The sequence below is a fragment of the Ceratotherium simum genome, chromosome 20 (assembly GCF_057802395.1).
Source record: "Ceratotherium simum simum isolate JZ-2026a chromosome 20, ASM5780239v1, whole genome shotgun sequence".
Classification (NCBI taxonomy): domain Eukaryota; kingdom Metazoa; phylum Chordata; class Mammalia; order Perissodactyla; family Rhinocerotidae; genus Ceratotherium; species Ceratotherium simum.
The window spans coordinates 8,001,720-8,015,552 of record NC_141919.1 but is presented as its reverse complement, the minus strand read 5'-3'; the positions used below and the strand labels follow the sequence as shown (position 1 = coordinate 8,015,552).

The window sequence follows — 13,833 nt, the reverse complement described above, 5'->3', positions numbered from 1 at the left end:
GGTGATGCTGGTACAACATTATGAATGTATTTAATACCACTGAACTGTACTCTTAAAAATGGTTAAGATGGTAGATTTTATGTTATGTGTATCTTACCACAGTAAGAAATTAACCAATTAACATCAAAAATTCAAAGAAACAGGGGCCGGCCCCGTGGCATAGCAGTTAAGTGTGCATCCTCTGCTGCTGGTGGCCCGGGTTCGGATCCCAGGCGCGCACTGATGCAGGGCTTCTCAGGACATGCTGTGGCAGCGTCCCATATAAAGTGGAGGAAGATGGGCACGGATGTTATCCCAGGGCCAGTCTTCTTCAGTAAAAGAGAGGAGGATTGGCATGGATGTTAGCCCAGGGCCAGTCTTCTTCGGTAAATGAGAGGAGGATTGGCATGGATGTTAGCCCAGGGCTGATCTTCCTCACAAAAAAAAAAAATTTTTTTCAAAGAAATAAAGTGTGCAGTAAACAAAATGAACAAATTGAGACTTTAACAAAAATTCTGAAAAAAGACACAAAATATAAATATTACTACCCTTGTATAGCATAAAAGATATTGAAAATCAATCTCCTGAAATTGCAAAGGTACATTTAATGAGTAGAAGTAATAAAATTATGTTTAGTCTTCATTTTTTTAGTAATACAAAGAAATTCCAGCAATAACCTCAATTTGGCTAATTGAAATTTTCAAATAAAAAAACAAGAAACAACAATGGAAAGAATTAATAAAAACCAATCATTTATTAGCAAGTAATATCAAAAATGAAAAATCAAATGTATTTTTGTGTTAGCAGAAATAATTGTGAAAATTAATTTAAACAGAAAATTAATATTTTACATTCACCTCAAAAACAAAGCATCTCACTGACAAAAACAAATTACAGTTAAATTAACCATCAGATGAATTGTGATGGTCCAATGGGCAAGTCAATGCACAGGCAGGTGCTATGTGGGGTTGCCACAGCTGAGTGCTCTCTGGTGACCAGTTAATAACGCATGGAGTAATACACCCCCAAATAATATTTACTGAATGCAAGAGTTTCATACAGGGAACTCTATAAATAGTGTTCAGAATATATTTTCAATGATCTTTCCTTTTTTTTTTTTTTTTTTTTGGCTTAAGCAACAGAAATTTATTTTCTCACAGTTCTAGAGCCAGCCAATTCAGTTCTGGTGAGAGCTCTCTTCCTGGCTAGAAGATGACTGCTTTCTCGCTGTGTCCTCACAAAAGATTGATCATATTTTTAAACACATTTAATTTCTTAGAGCATTTTTAGGTTTACAGAAAAATTGTGCAGAAAGTACGGAGAGTCCCCATACGTCTTACTTTCAGCCTTCAGGCCCTAGTTTCTCCTATTATGATCATCTTTGCCTTTTCCAGAAGGTCATACAGTTGGAATTATACAGCATACAGCCTTTTCAGACTGGCTTCTTTCACTTAGCGATATCCATTTAAGTTGCCCTTTTCATGGCTTGATAGCTCATTTGTTTTTATTGCTGAATAGTGTTCCGTTGTATGGACATGCCACTGTTTGTTTATCCATTCCCCTATTGAAGGATATCTTGGATGTTTCCAGTTTTGGCAATTATGAGTAAAGCTGCTATAAACATTTGTGTGTAGGTTTTTGTGTGGACATAGTTTTCAACTTATTTGGATTAATACCTAGGAGCACAATTGCTGGATTGTATGGTAACCATATGTTTAGCTTTGTAAGAAACTACCAAACTGTCTTTCAAAGTGGCTGTACCATTTTACATTCCCACCAGTGATGAATGGCACTTTCTGTTGCTGCACATCCTTGCCAGCATTTGGTGTTGTTAGTATTTTGGATTTTAGCTATCTAATAGGTGTGTAGTAGTACCTACAGATATCTGTTCGAATCTTTTGCCTATTTTTGTAACTGTAAACTTTATTTTATTTTTTTTATTATTTTTATTTGTATATTTTTATTGTGGTAACATTGGTTTATAACATTATATAAATTTCAGGTGTACATCATTGTATTTCAATTTCTGGGTAGATTACATCGTATTCACCACCCAAAGACTAATTACAATCCATCACCATACACATGTGCCTAGTCACTCCTTTCACCCTCCTCCCTCCCCCCTTCCCCTCTGGTAACCACCAATCCAATCTCTTTCTCTGTGTGTGTTGTTCTTTTTATCTTCTCCTTATAAGTGAGATCATATGGTATTTGACTTTCTCAATCTGACTTGTTTTGCTTAGCATAATACCCTGGAGGTCCATCCATGTTGTCACGAATGGCCAGATTTCATCCTCTCTTATTGCTGAGTAGTATTCCATTTTATATATATACCACATCTTCTTTATCCATTCGTCCCTTGATGGGCCCCTAGGCTGATTCCAAGTCTTGGCTATTGTGAATAATGTTGCAATGAACGTAGGGGTGCATGTATCTTTACACATGTTCTTTGGATAAATACCAAGCAGTGAAATAGCTGAATCATATGGTAGTTCTATTTTTAATTTTTTGAAGAATCTCCATACTGTTTTCCATAGTGGCTGCATCAGTCTGCATGCCTACCAGCAGTGTATGAGAGTTCCCTTTTCTCCACATCCTCTCCAAAACTTATTATTTTCTGTCTTGTTAATTATAGCCATTCTCACGGGCATGAGGTAATATCAGATTGTAATTTTGGTTTGCATTTTCCTGATAATTAGTGATGTTGAACATCTTTTCGTGTGCCTGTTGGCCATCTGTATATCTTCTCTGGAGAAATTTCTGTTCAGATCTTTTGCCCATTTTTTAATTGGGTTTTTAGTTTTTTTGTTGTTGAGATGTATGAGTTCTTTATATATTTTGGATATTGATCCCTTATCAGATATATGATTTGCAAATATCTTCTCCCAATTTTTAGGTTGTCATTTCATTTTGTTGATGATTTCCTTTGCTGTGCAGAAGCTTTTTAGTTTGATGTAGTCCCATTTGTTTATTTTTTCTATTGTTTCCCTTGCCCGGTCAGACATGGTACTTGAAAATATACTGCTAAGAACGATGTCGAAGAGTGTACTATGTTTTCTTCTAGAAGTTTCATGGTTTCAGGTCTTACATCCAAATCTTTAATCAAATTTGAATTAATTTTTGTGTATGGTGTGAGATAATGGTCTACTTTCATTCTTTTGCGTGTGGCTGTCTGGTTTAAGATCATGTCATCTGCAAGTAATGACAGTTTCAATTCTTCCTTTCCAATTTGGATCTCTTTTGTTTCTTTTTCTTGCCTGATTGCTCTGGCTAGGACTTTCAATACTATGTTAAATAAGAGTGGTGCAAGTGGGCATCCTTGTCTGGTGATGGATAGCTTTCAGCTTTTCTCCATTAAGAATGATATTAGCTGTGGGTTTGTCACATATGGCCTTTATTCTGTTGAGTACTTTCCTTCTATACCCATTTTATTCAGGGTTTTTGTCATAAATGGATGCTATATCTTGTCAAATGCTTTCTCTGCATCTATTGAGATGATCAAGTGATTTTTATTCTTCATTTTGTTAATGTGGTATATCACATTGATTGATTTGTGGATGTTGAACCATCCCTGCATCCCTGGAAGAAATCCCACTTGGTCATGGTGTACGATCTTTTTAACGTATTGTTGTGTTCAATTTGCTAGTATTTTGTTGAGGATTTTTGCATCAATATTCTTCAATGACATTGGCCCGTAATTTTCTTTTTTTTGTGTTGTCCTTACCTGGTTTTGGTATCAGGGTAATGTTGGCTTCATAGAATGAGTTAGGAAGCTTCCCCTCGTCTTCAATTTTTTGGAATAATTTGAGAAGCGTAGGTATTAATTATTCTTTGAATGTTTGGTAGAATTCACCAGAGAAGCCATCTGGTCCTGGACTTTTATTTTGGGGGAGGTTTTTGATTACTGTTTTGATCTCCTTACTGGTGATTGGTCTATTCAAATTGTCTATTTCTTCTTGATTCAGTTTTGGAAGGGTGTATAGTTCTAAGAATTTATCCATTTCTTCTACATTATCCAATTTGTTGGTGTGTAGCTTTTCATAGTGTTCTCTTATAATCTTTTGTATTTCTGAGGTGTCTGTTGTAATTTCCCCCTTTTCATTTCTGATTTTATTTATTTGAGCCTTCTCTCTTTTTTTCGTGGTGAGTCTAGCTAAAGCTTTGTCAGTTTTGTTTAAATTTTCAAAGAATAAGATTTAGTTTCATTGATTTTTTTTCTCTTGTTTTTTTAGTCCCTATTTCATTTATTTCTGCTCTAATTTTTATTATTTCCTTTCTTCTACTGGTTTGGGGCTTTGTTTATTCTTCTTTTTCTACGTCAATTAGGTATACTGTTAGATTTTTTATTTGAGATTTTTCTTGTTTGTTGAGGTAGCCCTGTACTGCTATCCACTTTTGCTGTGTCCCATGAATTTTGGTATGTCGTATTTTTATTTTCATTTGTCTCCAGGTATTTTTTTATTTTTCCTTTGATTTCTTCATTGACCCAATCGTTGTTCCAGTAGCATTTTGTGTATTCTCCACCTATTTGTGGGTTTTCTGGTTTTCTTCCTGTAGCTGATTTCTAGTTTCATACCATTGTAGTCAGAAAGGATGCTTGGTATTATTTCAATCTTCTTAAATTTATTGAGAATTGTTTTCTGGCATATAGTATGTGTTCAATAAACACTTCCTGAATGAATGAGTGCCCAACATTTATTCTAGCTCATTACCTATCAACATGAGGGTAGCCTGACAACATTAGATTGGGAATCAGGAGATGTGTGGTTTCGTTTACGTTACCAATCAGTTGTGTGAAGTTGAGTGAGTCATTTGACATTTGGAGTCAATGTCTCTTCTTTCATAAAATAAGGAAGTTTGGCAGATGGATGGCTCCAGATTAAAAAAAATCTATAGTTTAATGATTACCTAAAACCAATTACTTTTGAGGAAAACATTGCTATTGACAGAGTGGTTCTATACACATTATCTCAGGTGATTTTCCTAACTCTCCTGTGTTAGCTCCATTTTATAGATGTTACTGTGTTACTGAGTGTTCTCTCAATCTTATAGATGTGGAAAATGAGGTTCAGAGAGATTAAGCAATTTGGGTCACCTAGGAAGTAAGTGAATCAGAAGCCAGGTCATTTGACTCAAAATCCAGAGCTCTTCTCTGTAGCACTGCCTCTTAAGACTTGAGAGTTAGGATGCTTTTGGCTGCAAGTAAGACAGTTGCCCAGCTAAAGTGTCTTAAATAATAAGGACACTTATTATCTTACCTAAGGAGAAGTCCAGAGGTAGGGCAGCTTCCGGGTTGTTCAGCAGCTCTACATGGACCCAGGTGCTGTCCACCTTTCCACTCTGCCATCCTTAGCATGCCATCTATGTCACTGTAGTCATCATGATTATAAGGTGGCTGCAGTCATTCTGGACGTCAGTAGGCACTACCACATCCACCATATAAAAAGTGATATTTACTCATGCATTTCTTTTAATCGTGGAGGAACACCTTTTCTAGAGGCCCCCATAAGTCTTCTCATCATATCTCATGGGCCAGGATTGGGTCATATACCCATGCGCTAGTTGGAAAAGAGTCTGGGAATGTGTGCATCTGGTGTCTTCACTCTTCCCTCCCTATAATGGGAGATCAACTTTGCCATTATGGAAGGAATGGAGAGATGTGTGTGTTTGTGTCTGTGGTGTGGGGTGGGGATGGCTGAGCAAGTGGTAGTGTCATATTGAGTTAGGTCATACTGAGTTATAATTATTGTTACAATAATACTGTCAGGAGAGTTTAATAAGAAGTTATCTAAACCCTGGTTTATTTCAGGCAGTCTTTGTATGATCAAATTCCAGAATAAGAGAAATTATTGGATAATTCCCTGTAGTTTGTGTAGCTACATATCAGTTCAGTCCTTACTGAACTGGTGGGTTCTGGGGGCTACACGCCATCTCCTATAGAGCAGGCACCTCCACTCTTGTTGCAGTGGCAGCATGGCAAAGTGGCTGCGAGTTTGTGTTCTGGAGCACTACTTGCTTGGGTTTGAACCCCGGCTCTGTCATTGACTAGCCAGGTGATCTTGGGCAAGTCACTTTATCTCTTTGTGCCTCAGTTTCCTCATCTGTAAAGTGGGGATAATAACGGCACAGACCTCATGGGCTTGTTTTATGCATTAAGTCTGGAATATATATCAAGTGCATAGTTCGTGGCCCATAGTAAACACTGAAAAAATATTGACTGTTTTCTTAATATTGTGTGAAGCTATATTAGTGGTAATCCTAAGTAGTGGGAGGCTTTGACTTAAAATCTAATGTTTTTAAGCCCAAACTCTATCACTTTCTGATTATGCAATACCTTAACCAAGTCACTTGGCCTCCTGATTTTCACCTGTAAAATGGGGATAATAATTCCTCAACTGCCATCCTCTGCTGCGTTGTTGAGATGATGTATGTAAAAGCATGCTGTAACTGTTAAAACATCACCCAAATGTAGAGTACTGTTCTATTCAATTTAGTGTAAGAAAAAGGGAGGGGCCAGCCCAGTGGAGTAGTGGTTAAGTCTGCGCACTCCACTTTAGCAGCCCGGGGTTCGCAAGTTCAGATCCTGGGCATGGACCTACACACTGCTCATCAAGCCATGCTGTGGCGGCATCCCACATACAAAATAGAGGAAGATTGGCACAGATGTTAGCTGAGGGACAATCTTCCTCAAAGAAAAAGAGGAGGATTGGCATAGATGTTAGCTCAGGGACAATCTTCCTCACCAGAGGAAAAAAAGCGAGAAAATAATTTACTGCTCCGTGAGTTTCTTATCTGTTGGAGCAGGAATTGGATGGTCACACGCAGACATACATATATGCTAAATATCAGGCCCCATGACAATCTTGCTATGAAATCCAAGCAGATTCCCGCTGACAGCCACACCTTTTCTGCTGGAAGAACAATCCCACACTTTTCTCTATCAAACTCATCTAGAAAGCCATTCAGAGTCCACTGAAAAGCAGACACAAAAGGAATAGAAGGGAGAACCAGTTTGTTGAATACCGTGGCCCAGCTCTGATGTTTTTAGGCCTAGAATACATGTGCCGGCTCTTTGTATTAAATATATTCTGAAAAAAGTAATGTTATTTCAATGGTCTGCTGAAATCTTCTCTCTTGATGTCCTCAAAGCAAAGGCAGAGTGTATTGACTGCAGGAAAAGGCAATACTGTCACCTGTCACCTCCACATCAGTTGGACAGTATATCAGCTGGGTGCTTTTAACTCATCTGGTTTCAGGGCCTTTCCACATAGCCTCTCCAGCAGGGTATTTCAACACCTTACATGGCCACTTGGATCCAAGGGTAGGGGGAACTGCTCACCAAATAACTGTACAAAGAGAGTGGGTTTTGGGCAGAGGTGTTACATTTTGGACATGTTGAGTTTGGGATGCCTGTGAGATGCTGAGGTGGAGATGTCCAGTGTATAGTTGCAAGTATGGAATCGATTGCAGAGCTGAGGGAGAGATATAGAACAAGAGGAGAATCTCAAAGGTAAAGAACATCCATATTTTAAAGCATGCTCCAGAAGGAGAAACCAGTGAAGGAGACAGAGCAGGAATGTACAGAGCAGAAAGAAAAGAATGAAGAGAGAGAGAGACTTAGTAAAGGGGAATGGGCTACAGTTTCAAACAACAGGGAGCATCAAAAGACATCATTGTTCAGGTGCTAAGAGCTTTGTCACCAGGAAGAAGACAAGGTCAAATCCTGTTCCTGCCACTTGCTGGTTGTATGACTTTGAGCAGACCCCTTAACCTATGCCTCAATTTCTTTATGTGTAAAATAGGCATACTATTAGTGCCAATGATACAGAGTTGCTGTTTAAGTGAATTAGCCCACATTATCAACATATGTAACTGATCTGTTTACTATTCCATGCTTGAAAGAGTTTGAAAAGGTCCATGGGTCTGGCAACCAGAAGATCTTTGAATTTAGAACAGTTTGGTGATGACGTTAAATTTATATGACTTGACGGCAACTCTTACTAGTGGTAAATTCCATCGTAACAAGCTTGAAGGAATCCCATAATTTCCCTTATGATTGCATTTTGGTATCCTAGTGTACTTTAAAATAAACAGCAATAAATGTTTTTACAACTTCTATTGCATTTTCAGATCACTACTGTTTTTTTCTTTAGGTGAACATTAAGGATTGCATGGACATAGAGCGGGGGCTGGAACAGAACAGTCAGGATGGCCCACAACTGTTTTTGTAAATAAAGTTTTATTGGAAAACAGCTACTTCTGTTCAGTTATGTATTGTCTGTGGCTTCTCTCAGGTTCCAGTGGCAGAGTCGAGTAGCTCTGACAGAGGCCATATGGACCACAAAGCCTAACGTATTTATTATCTGGTCCTTTATTAAAAAAACGATGCTTCTGCTTTCTTAGGTGTCCTATTTCTGCCTGTGTTTCTTACAGTGTTTCTTCTCCTGACTCTTACTTCTATTTCACTCATCTCTAAGAGCCTAGAATGCAAAGACAGTTACGGCTGAAGGAGTGAAAAACACTATGCAGAAGCAATGAAGATTTTCTTACATAGATTGACTTCCAAAAAGACACTAAATTTGGAGTGTACCTGATCTACAGATATGGTTGTTGTTGCCATTGTGTAGTAGATTTTATTGAACCTGGAGTGGAAACCATTGTTACTGTAGCTAAGTCACTAGGCCTGGCTCTCACTTCACTGTCCAGATCACTGTCAGGCAGCATTCATTCAGATGGCGTTCTTTTCCCCAGCAGAGGCCAAAGGGCCTAGAAATGGCGTAAATTGGCTACATAATGCAGGGACTGAGTTACTCTGGGGCTTTGCTCGGGTGAGATGTGAGAATCAGGCCATCTTTTTCAGGGCCATGTTGGGAACTGGTCAGATTTTGGATCTGGTTACTCAGAGGGAAAAAACAATCTCCTCTTTGGGGAGGTGCATTCATTCTTGTTTAAAGCCCCATTGGTTATTGACACATTTCTCTGGGCTACAGATTATTTTGGTTCAGGGCACCAAGGGTTTTAAGAAAGGGATAATAGGGAGGTGTGTAATTTATGCTTTAATCATAGGCTGAATCAATTTCAACAGAAGCCCCACATTTGGAGAAAACTAAGTGTTATATTGTTTACCTTGGGGAGCCTTTTTTTCCTTGTCTCAGCAGCTACCAATTTCAAAATCATTCTGCTTAGTCACAAATCACCACTTCAAACCCACCTTCTTTTTCCCCAAACCAGCCAAAATTAGAAACTACAAAAGAAGGCACCATTTCTGTGATGGGGTAGAGAAAATGATCTCTTAGGGCTTAGTGCAGCTGGGCCTTGCAAATTAAAAAGAAAGAAACATCTGTTGGCAACGTTCTCATCCTTCAGGTTCAGAGAATGTGGACGTGAGAGCTGAAGGATCTTAGGGTCCTGGACTCTGCTACTCCTGCCCCCAAGGTCACAGGTGAGGGAATCAGAGTCTAGAGGGTTCAGGCCTCTCTCTGTTTTCGCCCCTTTTGTGTAGCCTCCTTCTGCTCCTCCTCTTTTTCTTCAAGCTGCTGTCAATCAAAATGCATTTGTTGTAAGAAACGGCTTGGAAAGTGGTCAGGCCAGATCATCACTACTGACAACCCTGTTCAGTTGGGCCGTCTCACAGGGGCTTTGCAGGTTACCAGGGCTCAAGCCTAAGGCAGAAGGAAGAAACCCCCAAGGAAAGGATTTTAAACCACACTGGACAGTTTCTAGGGGAGGGTTAGGGAGGCTTCCTTAGGTCCGGTTCCCAGGAAGCAGACCCTAAGATGAAAATTCCAGTCTTAGAAGGAAGTGTTCCCAGGAAGAGACTCATAGGAAAGCAGGGGTTGGGACAGGGAAGAGAAGGAGCCCTGCAAGTGTGGAAGTCGGCACAGTCGTGCAGAGGGGAACTTGGGCTCGGGCCACAGAGGAGCCCTGGAGCAGTGGAGGTCATGCCTGAGTGTTGTCCTGGCCAAGGGGCGAGGGAGCAGAGGTGTTTGTCCTCCCACACCTGTCAGTTATTGGTTAAGAGCTGCCCCGCTGTGGGACGGGGGGAGTGGGGAGGCACTTCTCCACCCTGCAGTGGATTCAGTGAGCTGAGGGCAGCCTTCCTAAAAAGAGGCGGACTGCTGTATACCGAAAGGGACAGGCACCTGAGGGGACCTGGGCGGAGCCCTGACAGTGACTCTGCAGGCACCTTCCTGATCCCTTCAAGTCAGGCTGAGGGAGGCATCCTTGGGTTCATCCCTCTCCCCAAGCTCAGCAGGTAGAGTCGATGGTTGAATCTTAGCTTCCTTAGTCTTTGGAATTTTTATTCTAAATGACAGTTGAGGAAATGATGGTTTCAGCTACAGTAAACAGCCACAAATTCAGATATTCGGTTGGCAGGCTTTCCTCTCTGCCTCTCTCAGGGAATATCAGTCTCCAGTAAGGAAACAGACTTAAAAAATAGCATATATTCCAAGTAGCAATTGAAAGGAAAGTAACAACGCAATAAATGTTCTGAGCCTCATGTCTAAGCACCAAGCCACCGCATCATGGTTATATTTTCTCACAGGTGTCTAATCTGTCTGTACCTACAGTAACAGCAGGAGCTGTTGGTGTAGACCAGACTCGACTTCACTGCCCGACCCTAACTCCAAAAGGCAGAATGAAATAAGGGAGGAGAACTCTCTGTCCCTGTGGAGCAGAGGCAGGTGGGGTGGGGAGTGAGAGAGGAAGAGAATGACAAGGTGGGCTCCCCGAGAGGGGCCACTGCACCAACCTAGGAGCCTCCCTTAGTGAACACGAGGAAGATGGGAGCAGCTGGGGTTTATGGAGCCTGCACTGTGCTCCAAGCTCTGTTCTAAGGGCTTCTTAGTGAGGTAACTCATTGAAACCTCACAGTGATGCTGTAAGTGAGGAAGCAGGAAATTGCTGGAGGTCACACCACTAGTAAGTGGCAGAGCTGGGATTCAAACCCCAGGCCTGCTGGCTCCTGAGCTGGACCGCAGTGTCAGCCATGGGTGCTCAGCTGGATTTGGCGTCTGCCTATTGTCTATGAAATTCTTCCTCTTGAGTCTAAATTACGTGAAATCCACCTTTATCCTCTGAGTAGAGCTAGCTTGCTTTCTTCTTTTTTTAATTGATTTTTATCTATTTGTGTAATGCACCAGTACATGTGAAAAGTCTAAGTTAAAGTATCACAGACGAGACATCAGGAAAGTCACGGTTTCCTTTAACTAGCACCCCTGAACTCCTGTTCTCTCCCTGTTAGCACGCTTGCAGGTGTAGTTTACTGTGTATCATTTCAGGTCTTTAGAAGTACATTTAGATGCTTATTCTGTATTCTTTGAAAATATATGGTAGTATTTTTACTTTTTATTTAAAAAGGAAAACATATTAATTGTACGATACCATAGTTCAGATGTTCCCCAACTTTCTTGGTTTATGGCTCCCTTAGTATCTTAATAATTATCTCCTGGTGCCCTGGGTCAAAAGAATATCTAACAGTTCCGTCTAATAAGAGTTAGATCCAAGCAAGTTAATGAGTGTTTATGTCCTGACATAGCCATTACGGCCTTAGTAGCAGTTTAAAACATTACACACATGAAAATAGTATTTTCAGCTCATTGTTAACCACAGTTACTTGCTAAGGGGAGGTGTGTGCCTGTTGGGCGTCCCATGGCTTCTCAGACCCTGGGATCAGATCAGACACTGCCGCACCCATTGCCTGTTCCACACCTGTTTTTGCCAGGTGCTTGCTTTTCATCACAGCAACTGCTAGAAACCCAGCTTTGCAAAAAGTATGACATCAGAAAGAATATTGCATGATCTAATGTTGCAACTGTGATCGTCCTCCAGCTCATGCTTCTCCCGGTGTCCGACAGTGGTCTAGTCTGGCTGTTTCCGTGGGGCACTTCAGTGGGTGATGTGGGAACTAAGTGCAGCCATCATTATACATTGTGCACCTCACCTTTTTTATCCCAGTGTGCCTTGGAGATCTAACCGTGTTACACATGAAGATCTACCTCATATAAGACACTGCTGCAGAATCATCCAGAATATGAACAGACCACAGTTTATTTACCATTTTTCTGATAATGTTGTTATTATTATTACATTATTATATATTATAACATTATTAAAGTGTTATTACTATTAATGTCATTTCTAATATTTTGTAATTTTACATAAAAGTGCAGTGAAAATCCTTGTTACGTCCCTCTTTGTTCACATGGGCAAATTAGAGAATAAAGGACTAGCTGGGCCATAGGCCAGTCAGGATTTAAATGTTAATACATACTAACAGCTTGAGTTTTAACCTCTTTGAAGAAATGATTTCCTGTAACTCCTTGAAACATGGTGACTGCTGTCTTGTTTTCCTTAGGGCCCTATACTCCGTAACTATCCCACTGGGGAAGAATGGCTGTCCTGGAGAAGCATGTCGTGATCACACTGTGGATGTAGGTAATTGAGACGCACAAGGTCTGGGAGGCAAGAGCAGGATGTGAATAGGCCGAGAGGGGAAGGAAAGTCGGAACGGATCACAAACTGCAGGAGTATTTCATAGGACAACGAGGAGGCCAGTTCATGTAGGGGAGACAATTGATTTAGGGCACAGATGGTAAATACCTTGCAGCCATGACATAAATATTTCCTACCCCTCCTTGCAGACACAGTCAATCCATCATGACATGGCAGACACAGCCAGTCCCTCATGGCTCTCATTCCCACCGAGCCTTCACCCAGTCTTGGAATCCTCCACACAGCCCTGGCAGAGGGCCCCTGACTAACTGGTGTGGGCACACAAATGAAACTCACCTGTCATCCCTGGAGGCAGAGAGAAGGTGGAGAGGTAGGTTGAAGTTAGGCAGAGAAGGCTAAGGAGTTCAAAGGATGCCAAGCAAAGAGAATTTGGAAAACATATTTATATTTCAGACTTTATTGGCAAGATGACTGGTGATCCTCCTCTGTGAGACAATAACAATAGGCATTGATCTCTGGCTGCTATTTGTTTTCTCCCCTTAGGTCTAAATTATCCTATTTATTTATTTCTAGAAAAGTAATTTCATCACCAGAGGCCCCTTTTATTATTCTTCTCCGCGAGTCCCATATATTGAAAGATGTGGTCTCCCAATTAAACTGTGCTTATTAAATAACAACAACAGCATCAGCAAATAAGCATTTATTGAGTATTTTTCAAATGCCTGGCACCGTTTAAGTGTCTTATCATTTATTAATTTTTAAAATCCTCAACACAACCCTACGAGGTAGGTACTATTACTATTCCCATTTTATAGTTGTGGAAATTGAGACACAGAGAGGTTAAACATTTTTCACAAGGTGGTATAGCTGGTAAGTGGTGTAATCAATACATTTTCCACTGTTCAGTTATAACCATGTAAAGACCAAGCATAATTTCTGATTAGAAAGAATAATCAAAAGTAGAATAATGGTTTCCAGGGGCCAGGAGGTGGGACCACTGGATAGTTATGGTTTAGTAGGTGTAGAGTTTACATTTTACAAGATGACAAGAATTCTGGAGACGGAAGGTGGTAATGGTAGCATACCATTATAAACGTATTTATTTACTCAACTGTATGCTTAAAAATGGTTAGGATGGTGAATTTCATTTATGTATATTTTACCACATTAAAAAAATGGGGAAAAAAGGAGATAACAAGAGTTCCCAAAATGAGTTGATATAATTTTGTCCAGAAGCAAAGAAATTGCTATTTTAGTTTGTGCAGCATGTCAGGAGTAAATGTATGGTTTTCTGTTAGATTCTCCATGGTGTTGAAATAGTTAAAAGACCCCCCAATTCTTGTTTTTGAAGACTGCACAGATCTGACATCTTGGGCTGGAAACTACTGATTTGACCAC

At 40.3% G+C, this 13,833-nt stretch overlaps 1 protein-coding gene across 1 annotated transcript in view; it reads left to right on the top strand.

Moving 5' to 3' along the window:
* The window catches only part of LOC147914348 (uncharacterized), a 75,872-nt gene that overhangs the window by 49,957 nt on the left and 12,082 nt on the right, over window positions 1–13,833 (top strand). Inside the window, exon 2 of the mRNA XM_087444198.1 lies at window positions 12,338–12,413. Coding sequence (XP_087300324.1) covers window positions 12,338–12,413 — 76 coding nt within the window. The remainder of the gene's footprint in view (window positions 1–12,337; window positions 12,414–13,833) is intronic.